This window comes from Polypterus senegalus, chromosome 16 (assembly GCF_016835505.1).
Source record: "Polypterus senegalus isolate Bchr_013 chromosome 16, ASM1683550v1, whole genome shotgun sequence".
NCBI classification, from domain to species: Eukaryota; Metazoa; Chordata; class Cladistia; order Polypteriformes; family Polypteridae; genus Polypterus; species Polypterus senegalus.
This window is the reverse complement of record NC_053169.1, coordinates 74,991,113-75,007,295: the sequence shown is the minus strand read 5'-3', so window position 1 is coordinate 75,007,295 and position 16,183 is coordinate 74,991,113. Positions and strand designations below refer to the sequence as shown.

General features: G+C 35.1%; 1 protein-coding gene across 1 annotated transcript in view; it reads right to left on the bottom strand.

The window, feature by feature from the left end:
- Positions 1–16,183, bottom strand: part of vps54 (VPS54 subunit of GARP complex) — a 117,040-nt gene that overhangs the window by 49,306 nt on the left and 51,551 nt on the right. The window contains exons 7-10 of the mRNA XM_039737915.1: positions 15,688–16,073; positions 10,786–10,912; positions 6,901–7,008; positions 4,512–4,567 (exon numbers count right to left, since the gene is read on the bottom strand). Coding sequence (XP_039593849.1) covers positions 4,512–4,567; positions 6,901–7,008; positions 10,786–10,912; positions 15,688–16,073 — 677 coding nt within the window. The remainder of the gene's footprint in view (positions 1–4,511; positions 4,568–6,900; positions 7,009–10,785; positions 10,913–15,687; positions 16,074–16,183) is intronic.

Below are 16,183 nucleotides of genomic sequence, written 5' to 3'. Positions count from 1 at the left end.
GAACAACCCCTGGAAACAGCACCAGTTCATCTGAGGGTGAAAGCGCGCACACACACACACACACACACACATGTTCTAGGACCAATTTAGCGTTGCCAATTCATATAACCTGCATGTCTTAGGACAGTGGAAGTAAACCAGAGCATCAGAGGAAACACACACAGACATATGGAGAAGATGAAAACACCACACTGGTAGGCCTTGCTTCCACTGTGCAACTCTGCTGCCCTCTGTTGTTTAATAATTTATTAAACTTGCTCATTTCAAGAAATGAGTGATGATTTCTGAATTGAGCTCAGTTTTTGACATAATTGGGTGATTAAAAATCTTTGAGAATTTGATAGAAATGCCAAGCTCTGTATTTATTTGGATTACTTCCTAAAAGCAGATAGTGTGGAATAGGGGCTAAAATATTAGAATTTCAACTCAAACAGTTTAATTTCTACATTCACCCCATACTATGTGTGAACCAAGTCACATAATCTGCCTGTGCTCCAAATGTTAAAAAAAAAAAAAACACAGTACAGAGTTGTATCTCTGTACTTGTGTTCCTATGTTCATATTGCAAAAACCAAATCACTTTCGAAAAGTAATGTCTTTCTCTTTGTCTCACCATTAGGTAATTAATATATTTATTTTCATTATCTTCAATTAACAATCTTCAACTAACAAAATTGAAGATATAGTTTATCACTTATGTAATTAATAACTGCATATTAGTGTATGAGTGAAAATTACTTGGTTTAAAACAGTCATTAAAATTAGGGAAATTTCAGTAACAAAATAAACTGGCAACAGAATACTCACAATTGCATAGTTCAAGGATTTTATGAATGAAACTTTTTTTGGAACAGTGTTCTAACCTTTAAATGTTAAATTGCAACATTATGCATTTTAGATACAGTATACTTTCTTTAGCTCTTTAACTCTTTCAGGGCTGATGTCGACTTTTGTCAAAAGGAGGACTGTAAACTGTAACAAAACCAATTGTTATGTTTTGGTTGGACTCTTGTTGCTAGAAGGAAAGTGAGATTCGTTGGTTTGACCGAGATTTCTTGCGTTTGCATGAGTAGCAAGGCGCAAACAACGGCAAAAGTGGCACTGACAGTTGGCGAGAGATGAAAGCGAATGCGTAAAGCAAAATACTCCTTGGACGATGTTTTGCCTATTATCTCTGGACTGGACTATGACTTGTCGGACTCAGATTTTGATACAAGTGATTGAAAACGAGTGTGAGGTTCCAGCTTCAGCTGATTGGTCCCCAGCTAATTGTTGTACTGACAATGTTCGCCAGGGAGGACTGCCACTTAACAATGATGAGAGGAAGAAACCAGTTTGCAGTGCACTGCAACTTTGTTCCAGCCACACAAAGACAGCCTGGCAGCAAGCCTGCCGCACATTCTTGGCAAACTGGCAGCCACAGCATGCAGCAACAGATATTTTATGTTGATTTCTGTGTGAAACCATTGCATTTCAGAAACTATGTTTTTTGAAATAAATATTCAGCCCTCAAAGAGTTAAGGTAAAAAAAAATCAGGGAGTTTTCCTAACTTCCATACTAGCTTAGCTTGCATTAAAACTTGTATGGAAGGTTGAAATGACCAGGTACGGTTTAGTTCTGTTGGTGTTTAAAACTCATGACTTTGAATTAAGGGGGAAAAAAATGTTCAGGGCTTATTGTAAGTAACCTTAGAAGCATCTGTACCACCTTCTATAGCTTCCACTGTATGTCTGTAAGTTGCCAAACAAATAACAGAGTTTACAGGGACGGAATCATTAGTTTTTAAGAGGACAAGTAACTAGCCCAACATATCATGATGTTGTAAAATGTAGACACATACGAAAACTTGTGTGAAACTTTAAGAGAGACACAATAGAGGCTCATAATGACATACCTAAGTCAATATTTTCTATAATATACAAAATATGGCACTTCCATTGATCAACAAGTGATGTCTGTACCACAGATAAAAAGAGATGCAGTATTCATTTTAAGGAAACTATCACTGTATGTTTCCTGTCACCTAGTATGAAGCAGCTTAAGCTATTGTTGACTGGTAAAAGTTATGACTATCAAATGCATTTGTACATAGAAAAGAAAATATACATACATACATACATACACACAGTATATATGATATATATTGAATGATTTTTTTTTCTTTTTCTTAAACTGCACACTTTGAAGAAAAGAATGACCATATGGAAAAGGTAGACTCAAGTATACAAGAGAATGTTTATTGAAGGAGAGGTGTATAAATGATAATTCATGTCTGCATTATCACTAATTTTGTGATCTTTGTATTACTATTAGAGTGTACAAGGACTTATACATTTTCAGAGAGGAAAAAAAATCAGTTTTAACATTGCTTTAAACTTTGTAACAATATTGCACATTCAAAACAAAACCCCATCTATGATTTCTGTAACATGCTATTTTAATTCTAAAGTACATTCTATCTGCCCATACAAAGGAAATGTTTTAGAAGACCTGATTCACAGCCCATATATGGCATTGTAAATGTTATATATTTATACTATATTTTTTTAGAGTTTTTGTTAGAACTATACTTTTTAAATCTTACTATAAATTTGATTGTACAACCCCAATTCCAAAACAGATGGAACAGTATGGAAAATGCTAATAAAAACAAAAAGGAGTGATTTGTAAATTTACTTTGACTTGTATTCAAATAAAAACAGGATCAAGATATTTCATATTTTACCTAATCAACTGCATTGTTTTTAAAGTTATACAGTACGTTTATTCTGAAATTAATGCCTGCAACTCATTCCAAAACAGCTCTAAAGGGGTAGTTTAAGAATAACAATGATGTGGTAAGTTGAAACAACAAGGTGATGTGAAACAATTGATGCAGGCGTGTAGTACAAAAGGAGCCCCCAAAAAAGGCAGAGGCACGGTCCTTCAAGAGCAAGGATGGGTGGAAGCTCAGCAATTTGCCAAAATCTGCATCAACAAACTAATTATGTTGACAAAAATATTTGTCAAAGACAACTAGTAGGATTCTGTGCAGTCCACCCTCTATAATCAAAAGCTTCTGTGAATGGCATGGGCAAAAACCACTTCTGAATGTATGTGATCTCCAATCCCTCAGGTGTCACTATCTTAAAAACTGTCATGCATCTGTAATGGATATTAGGACATGGACTCAGGAATACTTCTATAAACCTGCAACACCTTTCGCCACTGCATCCACAGAAGCAAGTTAAGACTTTACATGCAAACCAGAAACCAAAGATCAACCCCATACAGGAGCACCAACGTTGTCTGAGATGGAAAGTAGCACAATGGAATAATGTTTTGTGGTCCAACATGTGCACATTTCAAATATTTTTTGAAAAAAAACAACACCACCGTGTTCTCTGGGCCAAAGAGGAAAAGGACCACCCAAGCTGTTATCAGTGTCTGGTCCAAAAGCCAGCATCTCTCATGGGTAACTCATACATCTGTGAGGGCATCACTAATGCAAAAAGATATGTACACGTTTGGAGCAATAAATGCTGTCATTCAGCCATCGTCTCTTCCTGGGACATCCCTGCAATGTCAAGCTGAACAACGGCAAAGCACATTCTGCCCATATTACAAGTGCATGGCTGTGTAAGCAAAGAATGCAGGCACAAGATTAAGCTGCATGAAGTCTAGAATAATGTGGAACATTATCAGCATAAAACACAGCAACAAAAGACCCATACAATCATGCACTTGAAAACCTGCAGAATGGATGAATGGGAGAAAATTCTACTTATTAAACTTAATCAATTTGTGCCCAAATACTTGATTATCAAAATAAATGGTGATATTACAAAGTGGGAACCATTCAACTGCCCCATCTTTTTGGGTGTTTTGTAGTCATCAAATTTGATTTTAGATACCCCCCTGAAAAAAAAGAGCACATCAAATAATATGTTATAGTGTTTTCAATATAATGCTGTTTTTATGAGCATTTTCCATAATGTCCCAACTTGTTTTTTAGAATTGGGGTTGATTGGGGTTGTATTTTCTAAGTAATATTGTTCATAATATAGTTCCTAAAACAAAACAAGGTGAAGACAAATGCATCGTCTTTAAGCAAACCCTGTGCTGCAGTTCAGTTACATTGACTGCAAAACATGGGAAAGGCGTTACATATAAATAAAATATTAAACATATACAGTATGTGTCGCACATGGATCAAACAAAATCTGTACATCTGCTATTTGTTTACACCGTGTCGTTAATGATCAAAATGCCAGGCAATTTATGGGATTTTATAAATATCAGCCAGACCGCTATTTTAAATCTCAAAAAGATGTCTGTTCTTCATCTATCTATCTCTATATCACTTTTTGAAAATGATATCACTGGATCAACTCAGACTGCATTATGAAAAAAAGACAGTCATAAACAGATTTACTTCCAAATGCATTAAACATGACAAATGAGTTTAAATCACATTAAATTAGCATTTACAAACAATTAGTTAACATTTGCATTTAAAAGAAAAACTCACTTCACAACAACTTCAGGATCTATTTCTTCAATGTATGAAACGGTGCTTATAACACACTGCAAAAAAAAAAAAGAAAAAAGCATGCATTGCAACTATAAATTACGTCAAAACATAAGTTAAACTACTGATAACATTAATGCTCCCTTTTAAATGCATCAACACTAATTCCAGTCACAACATTGCAGAATATAAAACTTTTATGATTTACACCAACTACAAAATTAGACATACAGTGGGTACGGAAAGTATTCAGACCCCCTTCAATTTTTCACTCTGTTATATTGCAGCCATTTGCTAAAATCATTTAAATTAATTTTTTTCCTCATTAATGTACACACAGCACCCCATATTGACAGACAAAAAATACTTTTTGAAATTGTTGCAGATTTATTAAAAAAGAAAAACTGAAATATCACATGGTCCTAAGTATTCAGACCTTTTTCTGTAATACTCATATATTTAACTCAGGTGCTTTCCATTTCTTCTGATCATCCTTGACATCACCTTCATTTGAGTCCAGCTGTGTTTGATTATACTGATAGGACTGGATTAGGAAAGCCACACCTGTCTATATAAGACCTTACAACTCACAATGCATGTCAGAGCAAATGAGAATCATGAGGTCAAAGGAACTGCCTGAAGAGCTCAGAAACAGAATTGTGGCAAGGCACAGATCTGGCCAAGGCTACAAAAAAATTTCTGCTGCACTTAAGGCTCCCAAGAGCACAGTGGCCTCCATAATCCTTAAACGGAAGACGTTTGGGACGACCAGAACCCTTCCTAGAGCTGGCCGTCCGGCCAAGCTGAGCTACCGGGGGAGAAGAGCCTTGGTGAGAGAGGTAAAGAAGAACCCAAAGATCACTTTGGCTGAGCTTCAGAGATGCAGTCAGGGGATGGGAGAAAGTTGTAGAAAGTCAACCATCATGGCAGCCCTCCACCAGTCAGGGCTTTATGGCAGAGTGGCCTGTCGGAAGCCTCTCCTCAGTGCAAGACACATGACAGCCCACATGGAGTTTGCTAAAAGACACCTGAAGGACTCTGAGATGGTGAGAAATAAGATTCTCTGGTCTGATGAGACCAAGATAGAACTTTTTGGCCTTAATTCTAAGCAGTATGTGTGGAGACAAACAGGCACTGCTCATCACTTGTTCAATACAGTCCCCACAGTGAAGCATGGCGGTGGCAGCATCATGCTGTGGGGGTGTTTTTCAGCTGCAGGGACAGGACGACTGGTCGCAATCGAGGGAAAGATGAATACGGTCAAGTATAGAGATATCCTGGACAAAAACCTTCTCCAGAGTGCTAAGGACCTAAGACTGGGCCGAAGATTTAACCTTCCAACAAGACAATGACCCTAAGCACACAGCTAAAATAACGAAGGAGTGGCTTCACAATAACTCTGTGACTGTTCTTGAATGGCCCAGCCAGAGCCCGGACTTAAACCCTTTTTTAAACAGCACTTAGAACTTCAGCAGACATCAAAATAGCAAAATATTCATCCTTTCATCCATCTCCATAACCTTTCCATTCAGTCCATTGCAGGGTGAACACAACACACAAAACACCCATACTAGGAGCAATTTATTAAATCATTATTATAGATGTGAGAACCATACACTCAGGTGCACTTGATTTTTTTAGTACAATTTTAGCTACATTATTTTTTGATAAATAGTTAAAGACAAACATTTTGCTCAATGATTTCCCCCGATTGTCGTCAACTGGCTCCCAATCATGTCCCACAAGTTTTTGAGTCCACTCATGCTATGAACTATGATAAAATTAACGGATTTCAACTTCATTCTGTTTTCATAAGCATGCATCTGTGTTTCCACAAGCATTCATGAGTGTGGATGATATGTTTTACTGATCTAAAATTAACTATTTAGTACTTTTTGAAGGTTTTGTTTCAGGTTTGGATAAAGGTTTGATGCCTTACTGGCCACAACAGTAGATTAATAAAATTACTACATTTTGTGGAAAAAATAAGTTAAATTCAAAAATACTGAACATATAATGTAAATTGTTAACATTTTAGATTGTCTAAGTTGAATAAATTTCTTTGAGACACAGGTAAAATAATATTAATTGCATAAATCAATATAATCAACTTTTTCCAATGTCTGTATCACAGGCTCTACTAAAAATACTTAGTTTGCTTTATCCACAAAAACCAAATAACATAATGACAAATGTTTTTATAAAATAAACTGTTTCTTTTGAAATACTAGTATGAGTGTTTACTTTTCATGCCATTAAGAAAATGTGATGAAATGACTTCAAAGGCCAAAAGTGTCTGAATTTCTTTCCTGATCCTTTTAAACCAAGTCTGAAATTACACTAGAATTTCAAAATTAGTACAGTATATCTTACCAAGCTACAATCTTACCTGTTTTATCACATTTTTTGCAGCAACAATCATTTCTTCCCTATAGATTTCCAAAAAATGAAGTTTTCTTTGTTTTAATAATCCAAGTACCAAGCATACTAACTTTTCCTGAAAAAAAGAAAAAAGTTCATGTCTGAAATACTGCACATTCACATATATCTAGATTATTATTAATTTTTGAACAAACCAAACTCAAACTACAACACTTAATAATCTTGTAACTGAACTGGGAAACTAATAACTCCTATTAATTCTACCTAAACTGACAATATTAATATGCTTGGAATAACCACTCTTTCAGACACATGTATATTTAATATCTCAATGTCAGAACCAGCTAAAATCCTTGTACATATACTCATGTCACTTATACTCAAATTTAACTAATATGCACTTCTTTAGAACACAGGACAAAAAACAATGTATTTGAAGGAAAAACCAAACACAGACACAAGAAAAACATGAAAAATCGGAAGAGGCAATGACTAGGCAGGGATTTAAAGCCAAGACTCTACAGCTACGGAGAGCTGTGCTATGCGACTAATATGCTAATCATGTGATCTAACTGTGATATTCTGATTGTGTACTTTTTTGTGAATCACTAAGTGTTGAAAAGACTAAAATCTAAGATCTTTGCCATCTTGCACATCAGTGATCACCACTGGCCAATTGCCAAAATATAGCATTGCAGCACCTGCGCTTGGCAGTTTTGTAATATTTTAAATTATTTCATACTACATTATTCTACCTTTATTAAGAGATAATAAAAATATATGATCTTTGTAATGCAGATTTGTAGAAAAAGAGAAAAAGCAAGCTAACAGTCTTTTATTTTCATTTCAAAATCAGCAATGACTAGCTGTCCCCCGCGACTCAGCCCATGTAATAGTGAAACAGGAGAAACTTGAAAAATTCAATTAAAAAAAATGTAATTCTGGCCAAGTGGAAGATAGATACGCTGCAATGTTGGCACTGTATCTGATCATCTTCAGCACTGACTGGAGAGTGTTCCCCGCATGGGGAGAAAAGCACATGGAAGTGATATCTCTAGCGATCAGCAGCTACCCTCTAAAATACATGTAGCTCTGATCTCTGTCTCAAAAACATCAAATGTTACGCCTTAATCTGTAGATGGTAATGTGTGTTGAACAAACAGGTATCACTAGGTAAGTGTTAGGCAAGGTACGTTCAAACATGTGGCGAGAGATAGACTGACTCAAACGGAGGGTGGCACATGAGTGAGGCAGGCCCCCCCTCGGCCTGCAGCTGCTCTCTTGTATTCACATAAATACATCAGTACCACAAGCGAAGTATGACACTTAGCACGATGAGAGAAGTCACAAAATCAACTGGAATGTTCAAACAAATTATAGAAAAAACTCTGATCTAAATTTGTTACGTAGTTCTCTCATGAAAAGTGGACAGACATACAGATGCTGGGATGGATGGATGGATGGATGGATAGATAGAGAAGTGCATGTCATATTTTCAATTGCATTTATGGAACTGGAATAGCCCATTTTACATTGATCAAGTGAATAATTAAGATGATGAATGAATGTACTCATAAAATCACTCTTCTATGAAGTTTTGAGAGCTGAACAGCGGAATTTTAAATTCCACTTGAAAGTTGATGGTTTGTACCAAACTTGTGGCATGTTCATCACACGTATACACAAAAATACACTGGCAAGACAGGGCTAAAAAGTTCAATTTAGGCAATGCGTTTCATTATTATCACAGTATATTTATGAACCTCAATGTGGCTCTTACACATTTTGCAAGAAAATGACTGATATAGACAGCTGAAGCATAAGGAGATGGGCTCTTGTTTATTTTTTTTAACAAATTAAAGCAGAAGGGAGTACAGAGGAAGGTACCCCAGTCAATTTACAGTTAAATAATTATGGTTTGGGCGATGTACAGGATGATCTATAGGGTGGTCCAGATCTAATTACGCAATTTTCATTAAGCTATAACATATTAAGTTTATTGCATAGAAAATCACACAAAAAATCCCGGACCATCGAGAAGTGTGCAAATTGACGACATGAAGAATCGTATTTTTACCGAACTGGAATCGTCCCTGCATAAATCAAAGTCTTCCAGATGATCTGGATCTGCATAATTAGATCTGGACCAACCAGTAGTATACTGGAAAACTCTTTCTGCTATGGAATTTTTGTGGAATCTTTTATTGGTAAGCTAAACATTAGTGGAAAATGTGTAAACACATTAGAATATAAAATACAAAACATGCAGACAAAAGGAAACAGGAATTTTGATCTTTATGGTGGTCTTAAAAGTTTTGTCTTTGTGAACTGACTTGTACTGTATGTGAATGGTGTTTAGTAGGTAAGCCCACCCCTTTAAGAATACTGCACAGAGTGCTGTGCAGTTCAACCTGATCGATGTGTCAAACAGGAATTTAGGACAGGAAGAAGACACATCTTTGTGCAAGAGGGGTCTGGCTGTATAAAATGTGAGCTGTGGAGCTAAACCCTAAACAAGAAACATGTGACCTCCATGTAACCTTGTTTATGTACAGTGTGGAGCTGGGTTTGAGAAAGGCAAGTACTGTACCTGCTATCAAATCTATTTGAGTAACAAAGCATTAACAAGGATTACAACAAATAAGTGAGCCAGTGTGCATAGTTAATCAGAAGTACATGTGTTGTTACAAAAAAAGTGTATCAGTCTGAAAAGCGTACACAAAAACATTATACCAGTATATATTGAAACAGTCACAATTTTTAACCATACTATGATATGGCTTTTTGGCAATATCACCCTCTGTTTGCATGCTTTCTCTTAGAGAACAAGTGTGAACATCCTGCTAAAGAAACTTGGAAGACAGAAATGTGTCTGATGATTAATAAAACATAGCGGATAGCAGCGGAGATCTATCTGTTTAATTTCAGAATGTCTGCAAGACAGACTCCTTTTATGAAAATACAGAAGTACCAGTAATGCATCAACACTTGTAAATTGCCCTTTATCTCTTTCTGTCCAGTTATGCATTTAAACAATTAAGAGCATAATTATATGAGTTTTGTTGATCTTGAATTAGTAGGTCTTTCTACCCACCCCCAACAGTGAATTACTTTTAAAAGACATCTCTGGGGTGCTGGAGTAGAAAACAAGCTGATGTACTAGAAACAAAGCTGAAATGGCATGGTTTTTTAAAAAAAGAATCATCTGCTTGTAGTCACTTCCCAGCATAACTGAGTTAAGAAACAGCTTTGGGCTCTGTGGCATGAATGATAAAAAAAAGTTATTTTATATATATATATATATATATATATATATATATATATATATATATATATATATATATATATATATATATATATATATATATGTAGTTCAATTTAAATTTCTTTTCAAATAAAGTAGGCCAAGAGACATAATTAAAATCAACAGACATGCCATATAATAATTTAAAATGACAATAAGAAATAAATCAATTAAAATAAGTGCTCTGTTAGATTCTTTTAAGTTTCGAAATTTAAAAAAAAGGATAAATCGGCAATCTCATCTCTACTTGTGCTTAAAAAAACACAAGACTTTCAGTATAATCCCAAGCACTTAATTTCTCTCTCATTATATTCATGTAGGTATGAGAAAAAGTCTATGTTTGGAGATGTACTGATTGAGATGTACAAAGTATTTTTGAAAAAATAACTCCATTTTAGAAAGACCAGTGTCAACAGCCTTCAACATCGGTTCATCATTATTTATGCATATTTCAAATGCATCATCTGTTTTAAAAATGATTTCATATAAAGCATATATTGATTTACTTTAAAAATAACATATCCTTTATTTGCATAGTATTGGCAAAACAACAAAAAAGGTTAAATTACAAAAATATTGATTTTATACCTCTTCTAGGACTTGATTTTCTTCTTCAAGTGATCTGCTTAGATCTCTTCTTGCATATGTGCTAAAATCTGCTATCATCATTTTACCTATGAGCTTTTCAAGCTCACACAACTGCGATCCTAAATGCCTATAAAACACAAAAAAAGACCTTTTTACAAAACAGCACATAGAAAATCAAGTGTAAACAAGAGATTAAATAATACTGCCAGAAAAAGCTGCTTAAATGAAATTTAATATTTAAGTTTGGGTTGTTGTAAGGTTTGGAATCAACAAGAATTTTAATATTTCATTTATAAAAATTGACAGTTTTTCATTACCATTATATTAAAGAAAAAATATTGCAAAGACTTAGTTGCAAATGGTCATTTCTAATTGTAAAGGCTGAATTTACTTATTCACACATGACTGCAAAGCTCCATTTTCAGTAGCCATTATGCCACTGTCTGAATGCTAAACTTTCTTAGCGAATACTTCATAATCATTATTAAATATGGTTTGTTAATAGAGAAACCTCTAATTCAATTAGGACAGCTGAAACCTGTTATGCCATTTAATAAAGCAAGTAAAATTGTCTTTCCATGGGTTGCCAGATGATGATGATATTTTTATAGATGTGGATTTTAAAAAATGGTCAAAAACTAAACAGCTGGTTTAGTGAAAGGACAGTACTTATGTTTGACAGATTGCCAAGAAACTGAATGTTTCATCCATACACCTTAAAGGTCTTCAGCTGGCCATTTTCTTTACCTCCTTGCCTCTAATTAAAGAGAATGACTTGGGCTCAGAATTCTATGTTATGATAGTTAAGCCCAAGTCAGACTCAGGATGACGTTTAATGATCCACTTTACAGTGTAAAGCAGGAATAACCCAGTATTCTGTTTCCATCTTGTGGATGAAATAACATCATGCTGCAAAAATCATGAATATTTCTAAGCATTTCTCCACTCCAATGTAATTTATCAATATTGATGAGTGGAGCACAGCCTTCAACCAAAGCACAATGGTATATAAATGAGAAGCTATAAAGCCAGTTTTAGAACAAACTGAAGCATAAGCATTAACTGAATTAAGCAGTAGTGATGACAATATGAAGTGGTCATCAGATGTTAACGCAGACAATGAAAATGATGCCTACAGCCCTGTGTGATGAAATGGGTTTAATAGGTGGTGTAGTGGTTAAAGCTTTGGAATTCAACCAGCCTGATGTTGCAGGTTCAAATCCTGCTACTGACACTGTGTGACCATGAGCAAGTCACTTCATCCGCCTGTGTTTCAACTGGCAAACCAAAATAAATGTAACCAGTTGTAATATAAATGTTGTAAGACGCCTTGGATAATGGCATCAACCAAATAAGTAGATGTTAAGAAGAAAAAAAAAAATTTGGTACTTTGAAGCTTCACTGTGGTGCAAGTAGCTTTGTTGCAAAAAGATTGCAATCAATTAGGAGGAAAAAGAAAAAAAAAAAAAGACAGCCCTCTAAGCACGGTTACTAAATAGTTACAGAACACCCACTAATAACCATGAAGGTTACATTTTATTTCTAATACAACATGAATGATTAACAGCTGGGTTAGGCATGACGTAAGGCAGACCTATTCAAATGGTGGCCCACAGGCAACATGCAGCCCAGAAGCAACCTCTGAGTGACCCAGCCCGTGATCCTGACAGGGCTCCATACTGCAACTAAAACTGTCTGAAATGCAACCAAAAGTAGGCTTTGGCAATTATCATTTTTACCACGTTTGCCAGCTACGAATGAAATCATTGAAACTTTAAGCTAACTGTATGGTAATAGATGCAAAAAGCCATTGTTATTTTGTTGTTAACATATGTGTTGGTACAGGCTCCCCCGTGCATAGTCCTTCTCAGCATAAAGGCTACTTTATATCCTGCACTGGGTGTGAGGAAGTTGCAGTGAAAATGTCAGACTTGGAGACGCAAGTAGGAAAATATTTATAAGTACACAGCACTGCTGATGGGCCAACTGTATACTCCAAATGGTGAATTTAAATATTAGATGAGAGGCTGGTTATGCTGGTGTCAGAATAATGAATGGAGGGCTGAATATGACACAACCGGTCATCAAAACAAAAGGTAGGCATGCAAAATATTTGAAATTCATCTGCCCATCATATAGGTCCCCTGTTATGAAAATATCTGTACCCTGTGGAGTTGTCCCTTTTGTTTTGGCATGGCACACTAAAGGTGTGATTGTCACCAATCTCCTTATGTTTGCATGCAGTTTCTCTTTTTATTTAACACATACTCCATGCAAAATGTCAGTCTGTCCATCAGTAAACATGTATAAGCAGTCGGCTGCCCACTGTTTTGTTACACACAACGATGTGATGAAGTCTGCATTTTAAGGTTGACGGTGTATTAGTCTCGTTTTACTAGGGTGCTCTGTGATTGGCAGCAGACAGTAAACTTTGTTAAAATTGTATCAAAAATGCCACTTTGTTAGTTGTTATTTCAGTCATTTTGGCATGCGCACTATATGTTCTGTTGCCAATAAATTCTTCAACAGGTGCTCGTAAACAAACAAATATGGAAAATAAAATTTAGTACAAGTAAATAAAGTAAATAATAACATTAATAATTAGAATAATTTATTAATTGACACCCAATAACTCTGCACTAAGACATTGTAAAGACAAATCATTGAAACAAATGTACCAATCCACTTTCATGCCATATGTGGTGCCTTGCTCTTAATTTACACAGGTAGTTATTTTTCTGGGGGGCAGGGAAACAATTTCAACAGGAAACGTTTTGTTGTGGAACTTAAATTTAACCTCTGCCACATGAGTGATTTAAACTGTATGAATCAAATAGTTTAAGTTCTACGGAAAAAAAAAAAATCCCTTGCCTGTCATGACCACCCATTTAACTTGGGGGAGGATCACGTATTTCAAAAGAGAAACAAACGTTAATTAATTTTATGCACTTTGAGATGTGCCTGGGTCAGATGTGAGCAAAATGTTTATTTTTTAATTTCAAAAGTTGAAAAACGTATTGCTACTACCTCAGATTCTGTTCAGTTACAGCTTTTTTGGTTTTTGTTTATATTTTTGAAGAAGGAAAAAAAAAAAGATTAAACGTTACTTGTTTTTAAATACATTCATTTGTATTGATTTCAAATTTGTCATGAGCTTGTTACTTATTGCTGAAAATGTCTGGCCCAGCTAAATTTCTTGGTTTGAAAATCTGGCCCAACTGAAATTGCAATTGGGTTATTAAAAATTGACCAGTCTTAAACAGTTGTCTACATATCCTGTCTATTTAGATGTCTGTCATCCGGATCAGTAGGACATAAAAAGGGAAAGCCTAATGTATATACAGGTATTTGTGATAAATATGAAATTCAAAATGCAACACTTGAACACCCCCTTATCCAACAAACCCACACCCATCCCTCCAATACTGTAAAAATTGTGTCTACAGGTCAAAAAAAAAAGAGAAAAAACAACTCCAAGATAATGTGCAGGCCAAGTCTGCTTCTTGGCTATACTTTTTAGGTTCTCCCTGTTCCTGTATTTATTTTAAAAGGAAGGATGAAGGTCACTGATGATAATTCTGTCTGAAACAAAACCTTTCAATTGTTTATCAATATTAGTAAACACTAAAATGTAATGTTAGATATGTTAATTTAATTAATTGTTAACATTTGGCTTTGTTCATCATGTCTATAACTAATGATAACACACTAAAACATTTAACAAATCTAAAAATATTGTATTGTTGATGGATTGGTCCCGGTGCGTAACTGTGTGAACTTCTCACTGATGAGAGTAGGGGGTGAGAAAGATGAAACTCATCTGTTAAAATACTCCTTTGCAAAAATTACTTTGTTTTGAATTGTGGTTTTTGGACACTATCTAAACTGGGGGAGTTGCAAAAAGCTGGGGAGCAAGAGGGTAAAGTAACCTTGGACCCTAATTAAACTGACAGTGACTTTGAATTGGTGCTGGCAGGAGCTCAACAATGAAGAGGACTGATAAATTCGCTATATCGATTTAATCTAATGGCTCTATTTCTCAGTGTGGTAGTAAGATACACTAGCACTGCGCATGAAACTCAAATGTTTGACAGCAGTCACCAGAAATCAAATTTCCAGGAAGTATTATATTTTGGAGTTTCATTGCTTGGATTTTACAATATCTCTTGAAACCATTACCTGAGCTGCAAAAGAACAGAAGTAATAAAATAAAAAAGAAGGCAGTTGTATACCCCCATACACATAATAGGATGACCCACAAATTCCATCTCCAAGGCACGTTTGTAACTCTGCCCATTTCAGTACAGTTATTATTGGACCACAGCCACAAGACAAAGAAAACAGTGCCCCAAAATACAATTGTGAATAACCACTTTACATTAAAAAAAACAACACTAAACTAAAAAACTCACATTTGCCTACATAAGTTATTCTTTCTATCCTTCATTTCCTCATTAACCAAGTGTTACCTAATTCATCACAAATATGGGGACAATATTGCTCATAAAAGTATATAACAAATCAATTCAGTTAACACTCAAGATACTACAGAATACATTCAAAGCTCACAGTATATTTCCATAGAAATTTAACTTCGCTCTGTTCCCCTTCACTTCCTGGGAAGTCTAATAAGATTTACAGTAAACTTCATTATTAAAAATGACACATCTCTTTTGTTATCTTTATATAACACATACATTCATGCTATTGTATTTTCTCTTTTTCAATATATCATTTTGATTTAAAAAATCTGTTAAAAATCATTATTAATAAATTTTAAAAGAATATTATGCAATTTTATATTACACAACATTGTTATAAGCATTACAATAATTTTCCTTTGATAATGTTTCTCATTCAGTTTTCACTTAGGTTAATATTTACACAGTTTTATCCACTTACCTGAGACTATGTATACCCTGAAGTTCCTGCTGCAGCACCTCCTGTGTTGTTGCAATTAAATCCAATGCCCCAACAAAATCAGAAGTAGACAACAGTAACTGTACTGTTGGTTGTGTTTGTTGGACAGTTGCCATTAGCTTTAATTTGTTGTACAGCATAACACAGTTTTTTCTAGTCATTGCTTGTCTCAAAATATGTAAAGACTCTTTACACATTACATTATCAATATGACAGATTTTGTCACGAAGCACCTTTACAGCCTGGGAAGTTTCCCTGAGGTAGTCCTGCAACTCGTGTTGAGAGGTCATAGCATGAAAGAAGGCTTCAGATCGCAGAGAAATCTGATGTGCAATATTCACTTCTACAACGTCCAAGTAGTGGATCAACTGGGGGGGGGATAAAAAAAAAAAAAAGGCTATAAGAAAAATGTATTTTTATTGTACATTTTTTTAAATACAGTGTCACCTACCAATAACCAAATAACGTTACCAAACCT